Raw genomic sequence first — 17,176 nt, forward strand, 5'->3', positions numbered from 1 at the left:
ACTGGGGGTTGTGGCCCAGAAGTACAGCAGGTGCTCAGCGTGTGCCAGGCCCTGGGTTCCAGCAACCAGCACAAGAAATGAGTAAAGATGAAAATCATGAAACTAGAGGCAGCTGTTCCCTTTGACCCTCCCAGTCAAACTGAAGTTTGATGGAGAAGTTTGGGATGTGCCAGAGATGCTACCCAAATCCCACTGTCTGTTACACAGAGATCCAGTGCAAGCTTAAATTGTTCCCCAGGTGACTCACTTCTGGGAGTTCTTGGGGGAACCATGTAATCCCTCTCTGAAAACAGGCTTTTAAAAATGCATAGAGCCACAATCCTCCATCATCCCCAGAAAGGCCCCCATCTTAGAGGCCAGTCCCTCCGTGGCAGCTGTTGGCTGCACTGTGATGGTACTAGGAAGTTCCCTGCTCAGCCTCCTTCTGGAGGGAGGCAGGACTCCCCACTGAACCTGCACCAGGAGGCTGCCCAGGTTCAGGTGTGGCAAGAGAGGGGACCCATGCTGCAGCCCAGCCAAGTGGGGGCTCCACACTCAGGCCCTTTTCAACTGTTTATTCCACATCAGTTACTTCAGGGGATGGACACTCGACTGTATAGAGATTGAAAGCAAAAAATATACAGTTTAACATGTGTCAGTCACCCACCTAGACAGGCACACGGCACAACACAACACAGGATGAAGGCAGCCTAACGTGTGGAAGCGTCACACACATTAAGGAAACTCAAGTGCTGCATAAGGGCATCTGTGGGCCTCAGCACCTCCACCTCCAGGATGAGCCCAGCGCAGCATCCGGGATTCTGAGAGCAGTCCTATTTGGAGACACTGCTTTCTCCTTGTCCTTAAGGCGAGCTCACGGGGCAGTTCAGCCAGGGCTGAAAGGGACCATCAACAAGCAGAGGGCTTCGCTGTCCCACCTGCTGTAGGGCTGGGTGGGCCTCTGGCTCTCCCCCTGGCCCTGTGATGGTACTGATGTTTTGGGGATGCTCCCATGTCCTCCCTCCCACCCCCCAACTCTGCTCCCGATGACAATCACCCTCATCAGGCCTCTCCCCCTGCAGCAAGTCCAACTCAGACTGAATGCACAAGGTCAGGCCGGGCCTGAGGGGCCAGTGCACAGGCCCCCAGCTGGCCACGTGTGGCCCCAGCAGGGTGGTGGTGCTGCACTTTGGTGGCCCAGGAACATGGCCCACTGGTGCCAGAACTCTCGGTCATTCTTAGAAATGTCTATAAGCGAAAGCAGGAGCCAAACCAGGCCAGGAGGCTGGGACTGTGCTGCCTGCCCCAGTGGCCCTGCTGCTGCCACTTCTGCAGCGGCCATCGCCAAGGAATGCAGACTGCACACCTGGCCTTGACTCTTCACAAGACACCTCTTAGATTTTTTTTAACCCTAAAAGACAGTGCACCATCTTGGTTCTCGCTCTTTGGATTTTTCATACAACCTTAGGATAAAAGGACACGGCCTCCCCCCACGCTGCGTCGGGCAGCAGAGGACTCTCACAGCCAGCCAGACTCAGCAAGCTGTTTCTTGGAGACCCACCCTCCAGCGCAGAGCAGCCCTCCTGTGGAGGGGCTGTCCCAGCTTCCTTCACCACCTAATGTCCAGGCTGCCCAAGCAGCGCACTGGGCTCGGGTGTGTGGCGTGCAGCACTTCCTGAGCACCAGGGGAACCCAGCCACGCTTGGTACATCTCCTGCAGGTGTGCACTGGTCTCTGGGGGCTGCACAGGGATGTCAGCGTAGATGCTCTCCATCTGCCGCAGCAGGGTCTTGTCTGAGTGCCCGTCCTCAGTCTGCGCTTGGCCTCTGCCACTCAAGCACCCTGAAAGGCACACACAGGCAACTGCTGCTTCCTATGGGAAAGTCAGTCTCTGGGAGGCACTGGGAGACAGTCTGGGGCAGGCGAGGAGCGGGGGCAGAGCAGCTGCACACCCACACACTGTCTGCACCAGCACCTGGCTCCTGCTATCAGTGCTGCTTACTCTCTAGCCTGTATACAATGTCTTCATCAACAGTAGCAAAATTCACTTAATGAACCAGCAGTGGCTCATGCTTGTAATGCCAGCAGCTCAGGAGGCTGAAACAGGAGGATTGCAAGTTCAAAGCCAGCTTCAGCAACATTGAGGCACTAAGCAAAAGTGAGATCCTGTCTCTAAATATAATACAAATAGGGCTGGAGATGTGGCTCAGAGGCTAAGTACTCAATCCCTGGTACTCCCTTCCCACCCACCCACCCCAAAAGAACCAGTAGTGGCCAGGGTGCAGCTCTCTGGTAGAGCACTTGCCTCACGTGCACAAGGCCCTGGGCCCATCCCCAGCACCACCTCCAGCACAGCAAACCAGAAGCAAACTTCCACAGGGCTAAACCTCACTCTCCATGAAGCCAGGGCAGCAGGCAGCCCGACTTGTGGTCTCCACCGTCGACACACGTGGACACACACTCCCAAAGGCCCTGCCTCACTGGCCACCTGTCCCCACTCCTGCCCCTGGCAAGCTTTGTGAGCTCTGCACCTGACCCCCCACACCAGCTCTCTACCCTCCACCCTCCCCTAACTCGAGCTGGTGTCCCTCCTGGCTCCTCCGGGTCATGGAACAGTACACCGCTCTCTCCTGCCTGGCCTTCCCTAGCGTCTGTAGTCCTCGTTGGCTCACCCTGGGTCTCTCTAGGAACCCTGCTCTCATGCACCCATGTTACTTCACCCTGGGGACACAGACATCCCTAGTTTCCAAGTCAGCACCCTGCAGAGTAGGTAGGCCATCATGGGCCAGGGGCTCTTTGTCCTCCTGACAGCCACACCTGCATCAGGGACCCCTGTCCATCTGGCTCTGGTCTGCTCTGTCCCCTCACTGGGACCCTGTCATCACCTGCCTGTGTTACCCCTCTGCACGTCAGGAAGCTCCTCAAACACAGGGCTCTCATGAGCCCTCAGATATGGCTCTCCTCAGCTCCGGGAAGCCTCTGTCCCCAGAGCCTGGCAGTACACAGGCCACCACGTGAGCTGCTCTGACCTGGTACACACACCTCCCCCAGGGAGCTCTGAAGGCCATGTGTAACTGCCCACTCCTTTCCCCCTGGTACTGGGGACTGAACCCAGGGGTACTGCACCACTGAGGCGCACACTCAGCCTTTTTTATTTTATGTTGAGACAGCCAAGCTGTCCAGGCTGGCCCTGAACTTGAGCTCCTCCTGCTTCAGGTTCCAGAGTCCTTGGGAGCACAGGTTTGGGTATGCCACGTGCCCAGCTTCCCTACATGACAGGGAGTGAGGACGAGAGAGCGAGCACAGCCAAGGCCATCATGGGGCAAGCACAGAGCTGAGGGGCTGGGGGGCTGTCTGGGCGGGCTCTGCTCCGCAGCTCACCTCTGGGACATGCGAGGACCTCCACGAAGTGGTACGGGAACTTGCCCTTCTTAAGCTTTAGGATCATGTTCTGGATATTCCTAAAGCCGTAAGCAGCAGCGAAGCGTAACAGAACCTCCCCGTCCTTTTCCAGGGTGACCTCCTGGAAGTCTTTGTTTCTATAAAACAAATGACATGGATTTTGACTGCAGAATTGTCTTTCTGTGACTTGAGGGTCCTTTTCCAATCTGAGTTGGGAATGTCAGCCAGATGAAGTCTGGGTCAACACACAAAAGGCCTTTTGGTGGACTGGCAAAGCCTCTCCCACGCCACCCATGCTGTGCCCAACTGCCCTGCTGCCCGCAGGAGGCCTGCTGCAGACAGCCCGCCCGCACCTCAGGGCGCGGTAGGTGATCTCCTCCACGTGCTCGTTGAACAGCTCCTTAGCCGCGTGTCTGAAGACGTGGGCCAGGTGCCCGTCAGAGCCGGCTCCCTCGTGGCGCCTCACTGTGGCCTCCTTCATGTCTCCAAACCTCACCAGGCAGAGGGAGAGAAGTCCTCCTTAATGATGATGGGAAGCCACAGTGCACGCCAACCCGACACCCCAGGGTCCCAGGCCGAAGGGCGCCACTGAAACCAACCACAGCCTCTGGAAACTTAGATTTGGGGAGTCACATTCTTAAGGAGTGCTAACAGTTGGCACAAAGTCTCCTCCTGCGCCTGGTCTGAAGCTGCAGGAGGGCTGTGCTTGTTGCTGGACCATTCATTCACTTCCTTCTCCAGTTGCATGAGCAATAGGAGGGACGAGGACCAAGCACCCAAGTGACACAAGAGCACATCTGCCTGTGCTGAGCCACAGCGAGAACGCTGGGTCATCCCCGGCCTAGGTGCAGACCCTGCCTGGCACTCAGGCTGAAATTCCATGAGCCTCAGTCCCATCTCCCATAACAGACAACAGCTGGGAAGAGGGCAAGCAGACAGCCTTGCGACCCTGGCTGGCCACCAGGTGGAGACCAGCTGCTGTGTCCGTGGCTCCAATGGCCCTGAGGAGCAGAAGCAACAGTGCAGAGGTAGGTCTTGCCGCCCTGCATCCAGCCCGCCCCTTCCTTGAGGGCTTGGTGTGCCCATCCCACACAGACGCCAACCCTGGCAGCCCAGAGTCCTGACCACTCCAGTTCAAGCCAGGAGGATGGCTGTGGGTTGTGATAGGGCCATGGGCAGCCCCATCTCAGGGCTCAGGCGCTCTAGTCACAGAGCAGTAAAGCCTGGGGCTAGCAGGGGCGGCTTGAGAGTTTGCAGGTGGCCCTGCCCAGAGACCCCCCCCAGAAGCCACTTACAGGGTATCCACTGCAGCATCTTTCACAGAAAGGTCACTTTGCTCCATTATCTGAGCAACTTCACCTGCAGACAAACAAGAAGCCTGAGATACTATGAGGACAGAGGGTCCAGGCCCTTGTGCTGTTCCTCCTTTTGGGGGAGTCTGGACTAGTGACCCTGGACCCCTCAGCACAGAGCAGCAGCAGACTCGGGGAAAAACACAAACAACAGGCCAGGGTCTGAGCCTCCCTAAGCCTTGGCACCGAGGGCTTAGGGGTGGCTCCAAGTCATCTCCAGGTGGCATGCTTCTGCGCACAGCCAGCATGCACTGAGGTACCTCAAACCAGCTCACTCGCTCTTGTCTTTTTGGTGCGGGGGGGGATTGAGCAAGGAGTGCTTTACCACCAAGCCACATCCCCAGCCCCGTTTCTATTTTTATTTTGAGATAGGGCCTCACTAAGTTAGTGAGGCTGGCCTCAAACTTGCAATCCTCTCGCCTCAGTCTTCCGAGTTGCTGGGATTATAGGTGTGCGCCACCACACCCCGCTCTATGTTACTTCCTCACGAGGTGTCTGGTGGAAACAGAGCCCCTTAAACGGCTGCCAAGGTGTCAGGAACACAGTATGCAGCATGAAGACCGCAAATGTGGTGCAGCTGCGTGCAGTGCTGTAAACCCAGCTGTACTCGGAGGCTGAGGCAGGAGGACCACAAGTTCAAGGCCAGCCTAGACAACTTAACAGGTCCCTGCAAGTAAGAAAGTGAAAGAAAGAAAGGAAGAAAATCAAAAGGACTGGGGATGTAGCTCAGTGCTAGCACATCCCAGGTTCAACCTCCTGTCTGTACACACACACACACCAACAGGGCTGAGAGCTTAGTGGTGGAGTGCCTGCCTGCCTTCATGCTTGAGGCCCAGGGTTCCATCCCAGCACCAAAATAAAAATTGCTCGATGTGTTCTCTGTGCAGGCTGTACCTTTCCAGCATGAGCACATGGCCACTGGCCATTTGCTAAGGAAGTAGAGGACAGCACCACAGTGACCCTGAGTCCCTTCTGCCACGTCACTCCCACAGGGTGCACCCCAAAGGTGGAGACCTTCCTGTAGGGATTGGCTTGCTAGACTTCCTGGCCACGCCAAGAGGGGAATACCTACCCTCCAAGTTTTTCCTAAGAGCCTGCCACTCTGCCTGACCACAACTGGTCTCACACCTGGAGATCAGTTTCCAGCATGGGATTCCAGCCTTCTTCTAGCTTCCCCAGTGACCTCAGCGGGCTTTCTTCCAGCCGGGAAAAAAGGAAAGGAGCTGGTTCACATAGAGAACCTGTAGGCCTAGCAGTCCACTGGTTTGGGAGATAATTCCTATCCCCAGGTTGAGTACCTGCCTGCTCTGCTGGTGTGTGCAGCAGCACCCCTGGGCTAGTGGCCAGGCAGGACCCCTGGGCAGGGCCCTGCTGTTTTCTCCGTGAGAGCTCCACTGTGCCTAGGGCAGACTTAGCAGGCCTCCTGTGGTCAGGCAGGACTCCCTAAAGGGCAGCAGGTGACACAGGCCACAGCCACACTGTCCCCGGGGTTCTCCTAGAGACTCGAGTACTGAAGACATGGAGGAAGCAAGGTTGTACCAGCGCCAGCTCTCCCTTCTCAACCCAAGGGCCCTCAGCACTGGCCAATCAAAGAGCCAGCCAGTGTCCAGGCACAGCCCTGCCCGCCTCTCACCTGATGTCAGCACACAGTCAGCACCCTGGGCACCGTGCGCAGCAGAGAGCCCCTCTCGCAGAGCCTCCAGCTTCTTGTCGTAGCAAGGGGCCACAACTACGTGGAAAATCTTCTCTGGGGCCAGGTTCTGTGGAGGAGAGTGCCTCATGCTGAGGGCTGGCGGAAGCTACTCACTGCCCCCCCCCACATGTGGCACCGGGGGTGCTGGCTCTGGGTCTGACCCCCGGCTCCAGCTCGCTCTCACCCCCTCCTGGTCTGCTCCAGCACTGCGCCTGCACCTCTGCTGCCTCACCTGAAAGGAGCTGGCTCACAGAGGGAACCTGCAGGCCTAGCAGTCCTGGGAGCGGCCCTCCAGAACCAGGAGGGCAGAGCCTGCCTCCAGCACTGTGCACACAGGGCAGGACAGGAAGAACAGGCGTGTGCTCCGCCTGGCTTACTGCAGTCTCCTGAGGCTGTCCCCTGGGGCCTTGGTGTGAGGAGCAGGTACCCAAGGCTGGACCAGAACTGGGGTAATGCTGATGAGGCCCAGTTCAAAGGCCCTGCTGGAGGCAGGGGCGGAGCCTGAGAGGAAGCCTGCCTTGATCACAACCCCACCAGGGGTTAGGGGAGAGGTGGCTGCAGGCCGGTTCCCCAGCAGGACCTGCAAGGGATCCACAGCTTTGGGATCCAGCCAGGGGAGGGCAGGGCTGGCAGCAGGGGAGACAAACAGGGGCAGGGCAAGGGCAAGGCAGAATGGCCCAGGGTGTGCTGTTTTGTGCCCCTGACACCTGTCAACTATGGTGACCTTATGAAGCAAAGGTCCCCTGTGGCTGAAACCACAAGGCTGCCAGGAGAGTGGCTTTTCACAGCTGGCTTCCAGGGTCTGGAAGACCCTGTTATTGTCCTCTTCAGTTGCCATGACACCGGTGGGACAGTGCCCCCAAGGAGGACAACAGTGCAGGAGCGGTGGCACGCAGCACAGTGATCCACGGCTGCCTCCAGACACCAGGGGAAGCAGGGGTGAAGGAGCCCCAGGCTGGGACTCGGGCTGCCTCATGGAGGACAAGGTCAAGCCCATGGCTGAATCTCACAAGGAGTCACGTGGCACCCATGGTCTGAGGGGCAGCCAGGACAGAAAGGAGGCTGGTTTCCTGAGTGACAGTAGTCCTCAGCCTCCAGGCACAATCCCCACCAGGCCTCCATGGTGAGCCTGGCCCAGAAGTAAGGAGGCATCACCTAAAGTGTTTCTGTGAGGGCCAAAATGGGCCCAGGAGAAAAAGAATAAGAAGAAAGGAAGAGATTATAACAAGAGAGAGGCAGAGGTAGGCACTGGCAGAAAGGGTGACACGGGATCCTCACCAGAAGCCACAGCTCCCAGGAGTTCACCTGGACATAAGGGTCACCTCCCAACCAACACGCTGCCCTCTGAAAGGATCAGCTTACCTGCTGTTTGGCAAAGTAATCCTTCACCAAGGAGCCCATGACCTGCTGAGGGGACTTGGCAGCACACAGGTGGGGAGTAACAGGGTGTCCCAGCACCCGCTCAGCGTATCGGACCCAGCCTGGGGAGGAGAGTCCACAAGGTCAGCTGCAGCCTCGTCAGGGGTTCACACAGACTGCCCACCACAGCTCAGGCAGTGGGCTGGGAGTCCTCAAGGTTTAAGGGTGCTGAGAAGTGGGAAGCACCCTGTGGGCCTCAAACTGAGAGCAACAGTCAGGAGAAGGCAGAGCGGGGGCAGCAGGCCCCCCCAGGAGTGAGAAGGAGACGCTCTGAGGAGCAACTCAGAACAGCCACTGGACCAAGCCTGCGAGGTGTGCCGTGCCAGGCGTGGAGTTCTTGCACCTGAGGCAAGTGGCCACGCACAGGTGGGAGAAGCCCAGCACTCTGTGCTGACCCTGCTGGAAATAAGCCCAAAGACTGTCCACTGTTTAAATCAACAAAACAAGAAACTTAAGCCCCTGAATGAATCATCAATAGCAAAGCAGGCACTGTGATCATTTCTTCTTCAGTTCAATGAACTTCTCCCCCCCCATGGACCATGGCTGCTGTGGTGGTCTCCAGGAGTGGGCACAGGCCAGGGAGGTCAGCTGACCACCCGGCCTACAGTTCTGCCTGCAGGAGCCAAGGCTTGCTCCCCCAACACTGGGTGCAGCCTGGCAAGAGGGCCCGACCCCATGGACACGTACCCAGTATGCACACAAGAGCATGAGCACTGCTGGAGGGCACTGAGGCCCAGGACATCCACTGCCCCCATGCAGAAAAGGGCAGGCAGGCCCCTGGGCAGGCCTGCCAAGGGTGAGCGAGAGCCATCAAACTCAAACCTCAGGTGCCCCCACGACGCAGCCTCGACGCCCTCCAATCCGCGACAGGTGCATACAACAATCGTCCTGAAAAAGAACCACCTGCAGGGCAGTGTTTGGCAGGCCCGAGGGCCACCCCTGGACCCCAGCAGAGAGGCACATGCCCAGGACGCAAGCTCTCAGCACTCCTGCACTCGTGCTGCTGGGTGAAGCTTTACAGGCCTCAGACACTAAACAGGACCAAGGAAAGCCCCAGGAGGTCGGGCCCCCAGAGGAGGTTTCCTGACCACCACGCGAGAGGTAGCAGGGGAGACGGGCTGTGAGGAGCAGCAGATCCTCAGAGGCACCCCTCATGTGTGAAGCACTGCTGCTGAGCACCTGCCACGGATGGAGGCCCTGCCCATCACCATGAGGGCAAAGCTGTGGGTCCCACCCGTCACCTCTGGCCCCGAGTCTCCACACGTGGGGGTCTAGCCACTGGGGACTTAAGTCAGGAAACATTTCGGGAACAGCCCTTGGCCAGCCAAGGCCCAATTCTAGGGAGAAGCAAAGCCAGCAATCTTGGCGTTGCATCAGCCTCCCTGTCAGCAACAAATCACAGAAAAGTTCTGGTTTTGAAGCAGAGCACACCAAATCATCTCCTTGGACTGTGGAGGTGCTGTAAACCTTAGCCATGATGGTCACAGTTCTGACACATGAGAAAAACCGTCATTAACCAGGAAGAGCATTCCAGAATCCAGACTAGGAAATCAACAGTCGGATTCATTAAACACAGCAAACCTCAAGCTAAGATGGGTAGCCAAGGATTGGTCTGCAGCAGGTGACCCAAGCAGAGAAAGGGCTCAAGGACACTGCTTGAGGAGAGCCTGGTGCCTCATCCAGCACTGCCAGCTGAGGACGCAGAGGGCTTGTGGCCTCTGCACCTATCAGGAGCTTTTCCAGGGAGTCATCCCAGGCTCTTCCCCAGGCCTCCACACAAGGAATCAAGAGGCATCTGTTGGCTTGGGGCTGGCAAAGATCACGAAGCTGTCTGCCCTGCTGACAGGAACCAAGGGCCATCCCGGCGTCTCCTTCTCTGATTAGGGTAGAACTGACCCACACACCGAGGAGACATGGCACCTCAGGTTTATGGGTGGTCAGCTGCTGAGTCTCCAGTGCAGCTTCCTGGGTGGGGGACTTCCTCTTCCCGGCTTTAGCAGAGGCAGATGCCCCTCCACACTCTGAGCAAACTCCAGGCCATCCCCACCTGCTTTACCAAATCACAGCCCTGAGGGTGCCCGCTGCCAGAAGACCCCGCACAACGAGAGGCCAGCTAGGCCCCACACTTGGCCACTTCTGAAATGGCACCGCCCACGCCCAGGTAGACAGCAGGCTGCCATGCTGGCAGACCCATGGGCGTGGAGCACGTTCGCCTGAAGGTCGCTGGCCACTGCTCCTACCAGGGCTTCATCTCTGCTAATGATGAAAATTTAAAAGGGGTGGAGAAAATGCTCATTTTGTCCAGAATTGAAAAACTGTGATAAATGTTACCTGCCGTGCGTGGTTTGCATGTCCCCATCAAAAATCAGGCTGAAGCCAACCCACCATGGGGTATCAAGACAGGTCAACTGTGTCCACCTGGTGTCTGGAGGGGGCCCTGGGCTTGGAGCTGCCCCTCTCCTCCTACCTGACAGGGCAAGATCTCCCCATGCAGGGCCTGCTCCTGAGCCCCAGCGTCAGTGACTATAGCAGGGAGTGGGCCAAGACAGTACCTAGGTGTTGACTCCACGCTCAACTAATGGAACAATAGCTGAAAGTGCTCCCCAACAGAACCTGAGTATCAGTGTCAGGAACTGTTTTATCCTACGATTTTCTTTAAAGCTGGGAAAAGATAAATGTCATGTCATCTGTAATTGTTTGATAATGAGATTATCTGAAATAATTTTAAGAATATAATTGATTTTTATTAAAACACAGTATTGGGGCTGGGGATGTGGCTCAAGCAGTAGCGTGCTCGCCTGGCATGCGTGCGGCCCGGGTTCGATCCTCAGCACCACATACAAATAAAAATGTTGTATCCGCCAAAAAATAAATATTAAAAATTCTCTAAAAAAAAATAAATAAATCACAGTATTCTTGCCCCACAAATCTTACAAATGTATAAATGAAAATAAATTAAGGGGGGGCTGGGGATGAGGCTCAAGCGGTAGCGTGCTCGCCTGGCATGCGTGAGGCCCGGGTTCGATCCTCAGCACCACATACAAACAAAGATGTTGTGTCCGCCGAAAACTAAAAAATGAATATTAAAATATTCTCTCTCTCTCTTTAAAAAAAGAAAAAAAAGAAATGAAATTAAGGGCTGGGATGTAGCACTTGCCTTGCGCATGTGAGGCCCTGGGTTCAATCCCCAGTGTAGAACAAAAGTCAAAAACATAGCACAGGGGGGCTGGGGATGTGGCTCAAGCGGTAGCGCGCTCGCCTGGCATGCGTGCGGCCCGGGTTCGATCCTCAGCACCACATACAAACAAAGATGTTGTGTCTGCCAAGAACTAAAAAATAAATATTAAAAATTCTCTCTCTCTCTCTCTCTCTCTTTAAAAAAAAAAAAAAAAACATAGCACAGCCACAGGCTATCCCTGAACTACCTCTGAACTACCCAGCTGATAAACGTTGCTCACGTAGACAGCACTGGGCTGGACACCCCCACTCTGCGAGGCCGCAAGGGACGAATGCCAAACTCACCACCCACCCACCTGCCGAGTGCCCACGCCTACCCCAGCCCAGGGACTGACCTGGGCAGGCAGAGGTCAGCATGGGCAGCGCACGCTGTTCCTCGTTGTGCTGATGGAACCGACGCACAAACTCTTTCTGGCTCTCCAGGATGCTCAGGTCTGCAGCTATCGAGGTGTCAAACACGTAGTGCACCCCTGTAGGAGAGAGGGGCGCTGTCTCCACCCATGGGGACCAGGGTCTGCCTGAGCCCAAGGGGCCACAAGTCTTGGCTCGTCTCTAACTAAGGGCCAGTTCAGGACCGAGGATTTTAATTTTTTTTTTTTTTTAAATAAGCATACATCACTTTTACAATACAATACATACACTCTGTCTCCTGCGTCTCCCTTTCTGTACGTCTATGTTAGTAGAACTATCTTACAGCACTCCATGTGTAAGCCAATGGGGCATCATAAGATATGTAAAGCATTCTCTTCTAACTCAGTGGCACATTAAAATTTCAGTCTGGCCAGGCACAGTGGCTCATGCCTGTAATCCCAGCAGCTCGGGAAGCTGAGGCAGGAAGATCTCGAGTTCAAAGCCAGTCTCAGCAATGGTGAGGCACTAAGAAACTCAGTGAGACCCTGTGTCTAATAAAATACAAAAATTGGGCTGGGGATGTGGCTTAGTGGTTGAGTGCCCCTGAGTTCAATCCCCAGTACCCCAAAAATACATAAATATTATGAAATTCAAATTTTTTACTTTAGAAGAAACCAGTTTTCTTTGTTAAGATCTAACAATTACACACTGACAAGCCTCCACACCACACTCCAGAGCACCGACTGCTCTGCTCTTGTTTCGTCTGGTGGGCAAGGCCAGCCTGAGCTCCCGGGGACTGGCCGGATATAGGAGCACCTGGATGAGTTCACACGTGGCTGCTGGGTCTCGGCTGCAGCTCTTAAGGCCCTAAATCACCTGCCAGGAGAAACCACCACTCACTAAGAACACCAAGGAGGAATGGGGCCAGAAGCTGCTGCTCAGCCCTCGGGCCTGCCTGCGGATGCTATTCCAAGGGTCTTGTGACAACTGTCCCACACTACGCTTACTCTTTACAAAGCCCTGTCTGGCCAATGACTCAGCTCTCCTCTGTCCTCTCTGCCCGCCTGCTGGCTGCCATGCCAAGAGGATGCTCAAGGGCTCTGTGACACCACCACTCAAGGACCGGGCAAACAGACCACTCGGGAGCCCTGTGGCCATGCCAGGAGCAGCTCCAAGTCTCAGCAGTCTTAGTTCCCTTTTGACATTCTCCATCTTGACTGTACTCTCTTTTTTGGTACTGAGGGCTGCTTTACCATGAGCTACATTCCCAGTCCCTTCTAAATTGTTTTTTTCTGGTATCGGGAATTAAACTCAGGGGCACTCAACCACTGAGTCACATCCCCAGCCCTATTTTGTATTTTATTTAGAGTCAGGTCTTGCTGAGTTGCTTAGTATCTTGGGGTTGCTGAGGCTGACTTTGAACTTACAATTTTTCTCCTGCTCAGCCTCTGAAGCCACTGGGATTACAGGCATGTGCCACCATGCCCAGCTACCTTTCACTTTTTAAAATTTATACCCACAGTCTCTTTACTGTTTTTCATTTTGAGATGGGCTGGCTAAGTTGTCCAGGTTGGCCTTGAACTTGAGACCCTCCTGCCTCAGCGTCCAGAGGAGCTGGGATTGCAAGCATGGCCCCTGAGCTGGCTTGATTATATTCTTAAACTACCACCTATCACTCCTCACATAAAGAATACCTGCCTAGGGGTGGGATGGTAGCTCAGTGGTAGAGAGCCAGCCTAGCATGTCTGAGGCACTGGGTTCGACCCTCAGCACCACATAAATAAATACAATAAAGGTATTGTGTCCATCTGCAACTAAGAAAAAAAGAACACCTGCCTACTCCTTTCTTGGGAAATCGGGCACTCATCATTTCAGACGCTTCTCTATCCAAACGCCTTCCATGAGCTGGCGGCATGGAGGCTGCTGCCAAGGGTAGAGGCCTCCCATACACCCCTGTCCACAGTGCCAGCAGGCACTCGCCTCTAGCTCCAGAGGGATCAGCCCTTCCTGCAACAAACACCTGTCCACGCAGACTAGGGGTTAAGAAGCACCGCCAGCCATCAGTCGAGGTTGGCATACAGGGCAGGGTCGCTTTACATTCCATGAGGTGCTCCTGGAAGTATCTCATTTCTCCTGTGCCCTTGAGATAAAGGGGCCCTTCATGACCTCCAGTTTTAAATCACAGTATTACCAAAGGTGACTCACCAAGACTTTTGAGGAAGCCACAGAGTCTTCTGGATGCATCAGTGACACTGAGGTTGAATTTAGCAGCAAAATAAGGCAAAGACTGAGGACACACAGACACTACCAGCACTCTGTGCTTTGAGGTATCGCATCTCTACAAGAGAAAAGAGTGGTGTCACCTCCATGAAGGGCAAGCTAGACACCTTAAGGAAAGACTCAGCACAAACAGAATGCAATACATGTTCCATGCAAAGACTGTAAACTAGACAAGCGCTGGCAAGCGTGACTCGGAGAAGGGCATCAGGACTGAAACAAGACAATTCACAACACTGGCCCTTAAGTCACAGAAGTCACCAGGTAACAATAAAAATGTATATAAACTTAAATGACTGTCCAAAGGTCAGTCTCCTAGAAACCATCAGGCTAGGTCATTCAGTGGCACACTTTAGCCACTAAAAATTTTAAGTCTGGAAAGAACTGACAAATTGTCCTTTACATACTCTTCTAGAAAATTTTGACTAGCTGGGCTTTGTGGCCACACCAATAATCCCAGTGATTCGGGAAGCTGAGGCAGAAGGATCACGAACTCAAGGCCAGCCTCAGCAACTTAGTAAGACCCTAAGCAACTCATTGAGATACTGTCCCAAAATAAAAGTTAAAATAAGCTGGGGCTGGGGCTTAGTGGTTAAGTGCCCCTGGATTCAAACCCTGGCACCAAATAAATAAGTAAACTAACTATATACGTGCATTCCTTAGTAAGAATGGCTTTCTTCAAAATGCAAATTAAAATAGGAAGAAACAGATTGGCATAAGCAGTTCAGGGAAATCCCTGGGGAACCACCAGAGCCATCAGACTGAGCACAGCCTGCAACAGCCCTGGAAGCGTCTGCAGCGTGTCACCAAATGTGAGTGCTGGCCACACACCGAGCACAGCAGAGCCCAGCCCGCACTCGCTTCACATAGCCCCCCGGCACCTGGAACTGGCTCGCCTCTGGACTTCGGAACCCCAATGTCAGGATTTGTCACAGCAGCTGGGTGCAGTTTTGAAGTATTATAGAATATAAACAAGCACTACAACTGTGACTTGCCAATAAACATTCCAAATATCTCCGGCTGAATAATCGGGAGAAAACAGGGACACCTTCTGCTCCTCAGGGTGAACTGCACCCTTGACACCACAGTTATCCCTCTGCATCATGTGTGGGAGTACCAGGGATACAGGCACTTGTAAGGACATTTGCAAAAACTACAGATGCCACAGAATTAGAAGTCTAACCGTACTGTGGAGCGTGCCAGGAGAGAACGCAGGCATCCCTGACTCTAGTTCAGCGCCATGGAATGGCTAACGCCACTCTGTTCCCTGACAGGATGAGGCTGAGCAGGTGGAATCAGCTTACAGAGTGTGGTGGGCAGCATGCGGGTGCTATTCAGAACACCCCAGCTGGGCACCAGCAGCTTGCCTTGGACCCCTGGGAGACTGCACACCAGGAAGGGGACACAGGGCGCAGCTAATGCTGACAACACCCAAAACTGGAACCTAAAAGGGTGGATGACTTGTCCAGGAAAATGCCAGAGTGTGAGGCAGAGCACCTGAGGTATCCTGGTGCTGCCCTGCACGAGCACTCACGTGAGCCAGCATTCTGGGTGGGGCACTCTGTGGCAGATCACTTGCCTACCACGCGAAAGGCCCCGGATTCCATCCCTAGAACCCCTCAAAAGTAAACAAAAACCTAAAGATTTTCAAGGCTCTTAAGCACACTGACTACTGACTACATCAGAGAAAAGACCTACCCTACTCTGTCATGTGGGTCAGGGCACGATACCTGGGCAAGGTGGGACACACACACACCTCTGTAACAGAGTATGCCAACTCTCTGGGTGCTGTAAATCAAGACCCCAACAACCCCACCACACCTCATTTCTCTTTCTCTTTTATTCATCTTGTTGAAAGATAGTGGCGCCTGGTAGTTCTGTACAGGAGGTCCAAGGGACATGCTGAAGGAGGATTTGGGATCCATCACCCGTCCCTGGAGTCCCAGCCTGCCCAAGTCGCACAAGACCATTATCATCCAAGCCTATCTCTGAAACTCAGACCTGTCTGCTGGACCTCACTAGGCTGTGGCCGCCCTTCCAGCCAGGAGATGAATGTGTGCTGCCAGCCACTCTCCCAGAGTCGGCAGAGGAGTCTGGGCAGGGGTTTTATTCCCCATGGAAGGGCTTAGGGCAAGGCAGACTACGGCAGGGAACAGGAACTTCATGACACCAGGAAAGGCAGAGACATGCATCGATGTCCCAGCAAAGGGTTCCACATACACGGAGAACAGACTTCACCTCCCCCTTGACCCACCATCCCCAGGTCAGCTCCACAGGCACAGTGACAGCATGCGCTCTGAACATCATACCTTATTAAGGTTCAGAACGCGGAAGAATTCCTTGGTGCTCTGCTGAGACAGCTGGGCTCCTTCCTCTGCAGTCAAGCAGCTGTTGCACGCCAGGCAATCACTCAGAAATATCTTGGCATCAGCTAACCTATGGAACTCTCCCTTCTGTGAAGGAAAGCGTCAGTTTTGCATTAACATGTGCTTCTTTAGGGAGGGTAATGGCATAAACACAATACCCAGAACTCACGCTAGGCAGGGAGACAATGGCAGGGCAAGGCCAGTAATTGGCAGCAAGCCCACGATGACAGTCACAGATGGAACCAATCCCAGCACTGTCACATGTGGAAAGAAGATGATACTCCTATGTGCTGTGAGCTGGCCAAGTGGGTCTTTCCCCCATACCCTTCCTCTGCAGCACCTGTGTCCCAGCCACTGGCTTCCCTGCCTGGCTCCCCGGCTCCATGCCTCCTGAGTTCACCTGTCCCATGGCTCCCATGGGTGCCCTGGCTTATCTCCAGGCTCATAATTTGCACAACTCACTTCTAGTTCTGGGTCTCTGGGTCCTCAAACCATCCTGGACTGGGCTGCTGGTGTGCAGACCTGCCCCATCCCCACCTCCCCAGTGACTGCTCACCTGGATGCAGAGAGCGTAGATAGAACTTCAACCCATGCGACCCCTTTGTCCTCTCCTTCCTGACTGGCCTCTATACCTCCCCCTGGCCCTCTGCAGCCTCCAGAGAGATCTGTTAGAACATAAAGCATGTCTTCACTCTGCTTGGAGCCCCCAACAATAGACCCTCACATGGAAGGCCACATCAGCCCTCCTTTGCCCTGGTCCCTGCCACGCTGGCCCTGGCTGTTCTTGTGTCCCTATGCAAATGCTCCTGGAGAACTACAGGCTCACCTAACAAGTTCCCCTCACAGAGAGGGTGTTCCCACACCTGTTTTCTTTGCACCAACTACAAGCATTAATGTTTATCCCACCTCGGTGAGCTTTGTGAAGGTGTAGCTTTGTCTTGATCCTTCTGTTCCCCGCACCTCTACTGCATACAGAAGGTGCTCAGTAAATATTTGGTGGGTGAATATATGAAAATGCTGAGCCAACAGAATCATTTTAGTCAGTAATAAAAGCTCTGGAGGGCATCTATCCATTCTTTTTTTTTTTTTTTTTTTTTTTT

General features: G+C 54.4%; 1 protein-coding gene across 2 annotated transcripts in view; it reads right to left on the reverse strand.

Moving 5' to 3' along the window:
• Positions 1–539: 539 nt before the first annotated feature.
• Positions 540–17,176, reverse strand: part of Narf (nuclear prelamin A recognition factor) — a 23,882-nt gene continuing 7,245 nt past the window's right edge. The window contains exons 2-10 of one of the 2 annotated variants that reach the window (XM_015504003.2): positions 16,020–16,163; positions 13,639–13,771; positions 11,418–11,552; positions 7,789–7,907; positions 6,367–6,493; positions 4,677–4,740; positions 3,735–3,872; positions 3,361–3,518; positions 540–1,821 (exon numbers count right to left, since the gene is read on the reverse strand). In XM_015504003.2, the coding sequence (XP_015359489.1) occupies positions 1,589–1,821; positions 3,361–3,518; positions 3,735–3,872; positions 4,677–4,740; positions 6,367–6,493; positions 7,789–7,907; positions 11,418–11,552; positions 13,639–13,771; positions 16,020–16,163 (1,251 nt within the window). In that variant the 3' untranslated portion in view covers positions 540–1,588. Of the gene's footprint in view, positions 1,822–1,857; positions 2,077–3,360; positions 3,519–3,734; positions 3,873–4,676; positions 4,741–6,366; positions 6,494–7,788; positions 7,908–11,417; positions 11,553–13,638; positions 13,772–16,019; positions 16,164–17,176 lie in introns of those variants that run through there. The other variant, XM_048796861.1, reaches the window with a different exon arrangement.

The sequence above is a fragment of the Marmota marmota genome, unplaced genomic scaffold (genome assembly GCF_001458135.2).
Source record: "Marmota marmota marmota unplaced genomic scaffold, marMar, whole genome shotgun sequence".
Classification (NCBI taxonomy): domain Eukaryota; kingdom Metazoa; phylum Chordata; class Mammalia; order Rodentia; family Sciuridae; genus Marmota; species Marmota marmota.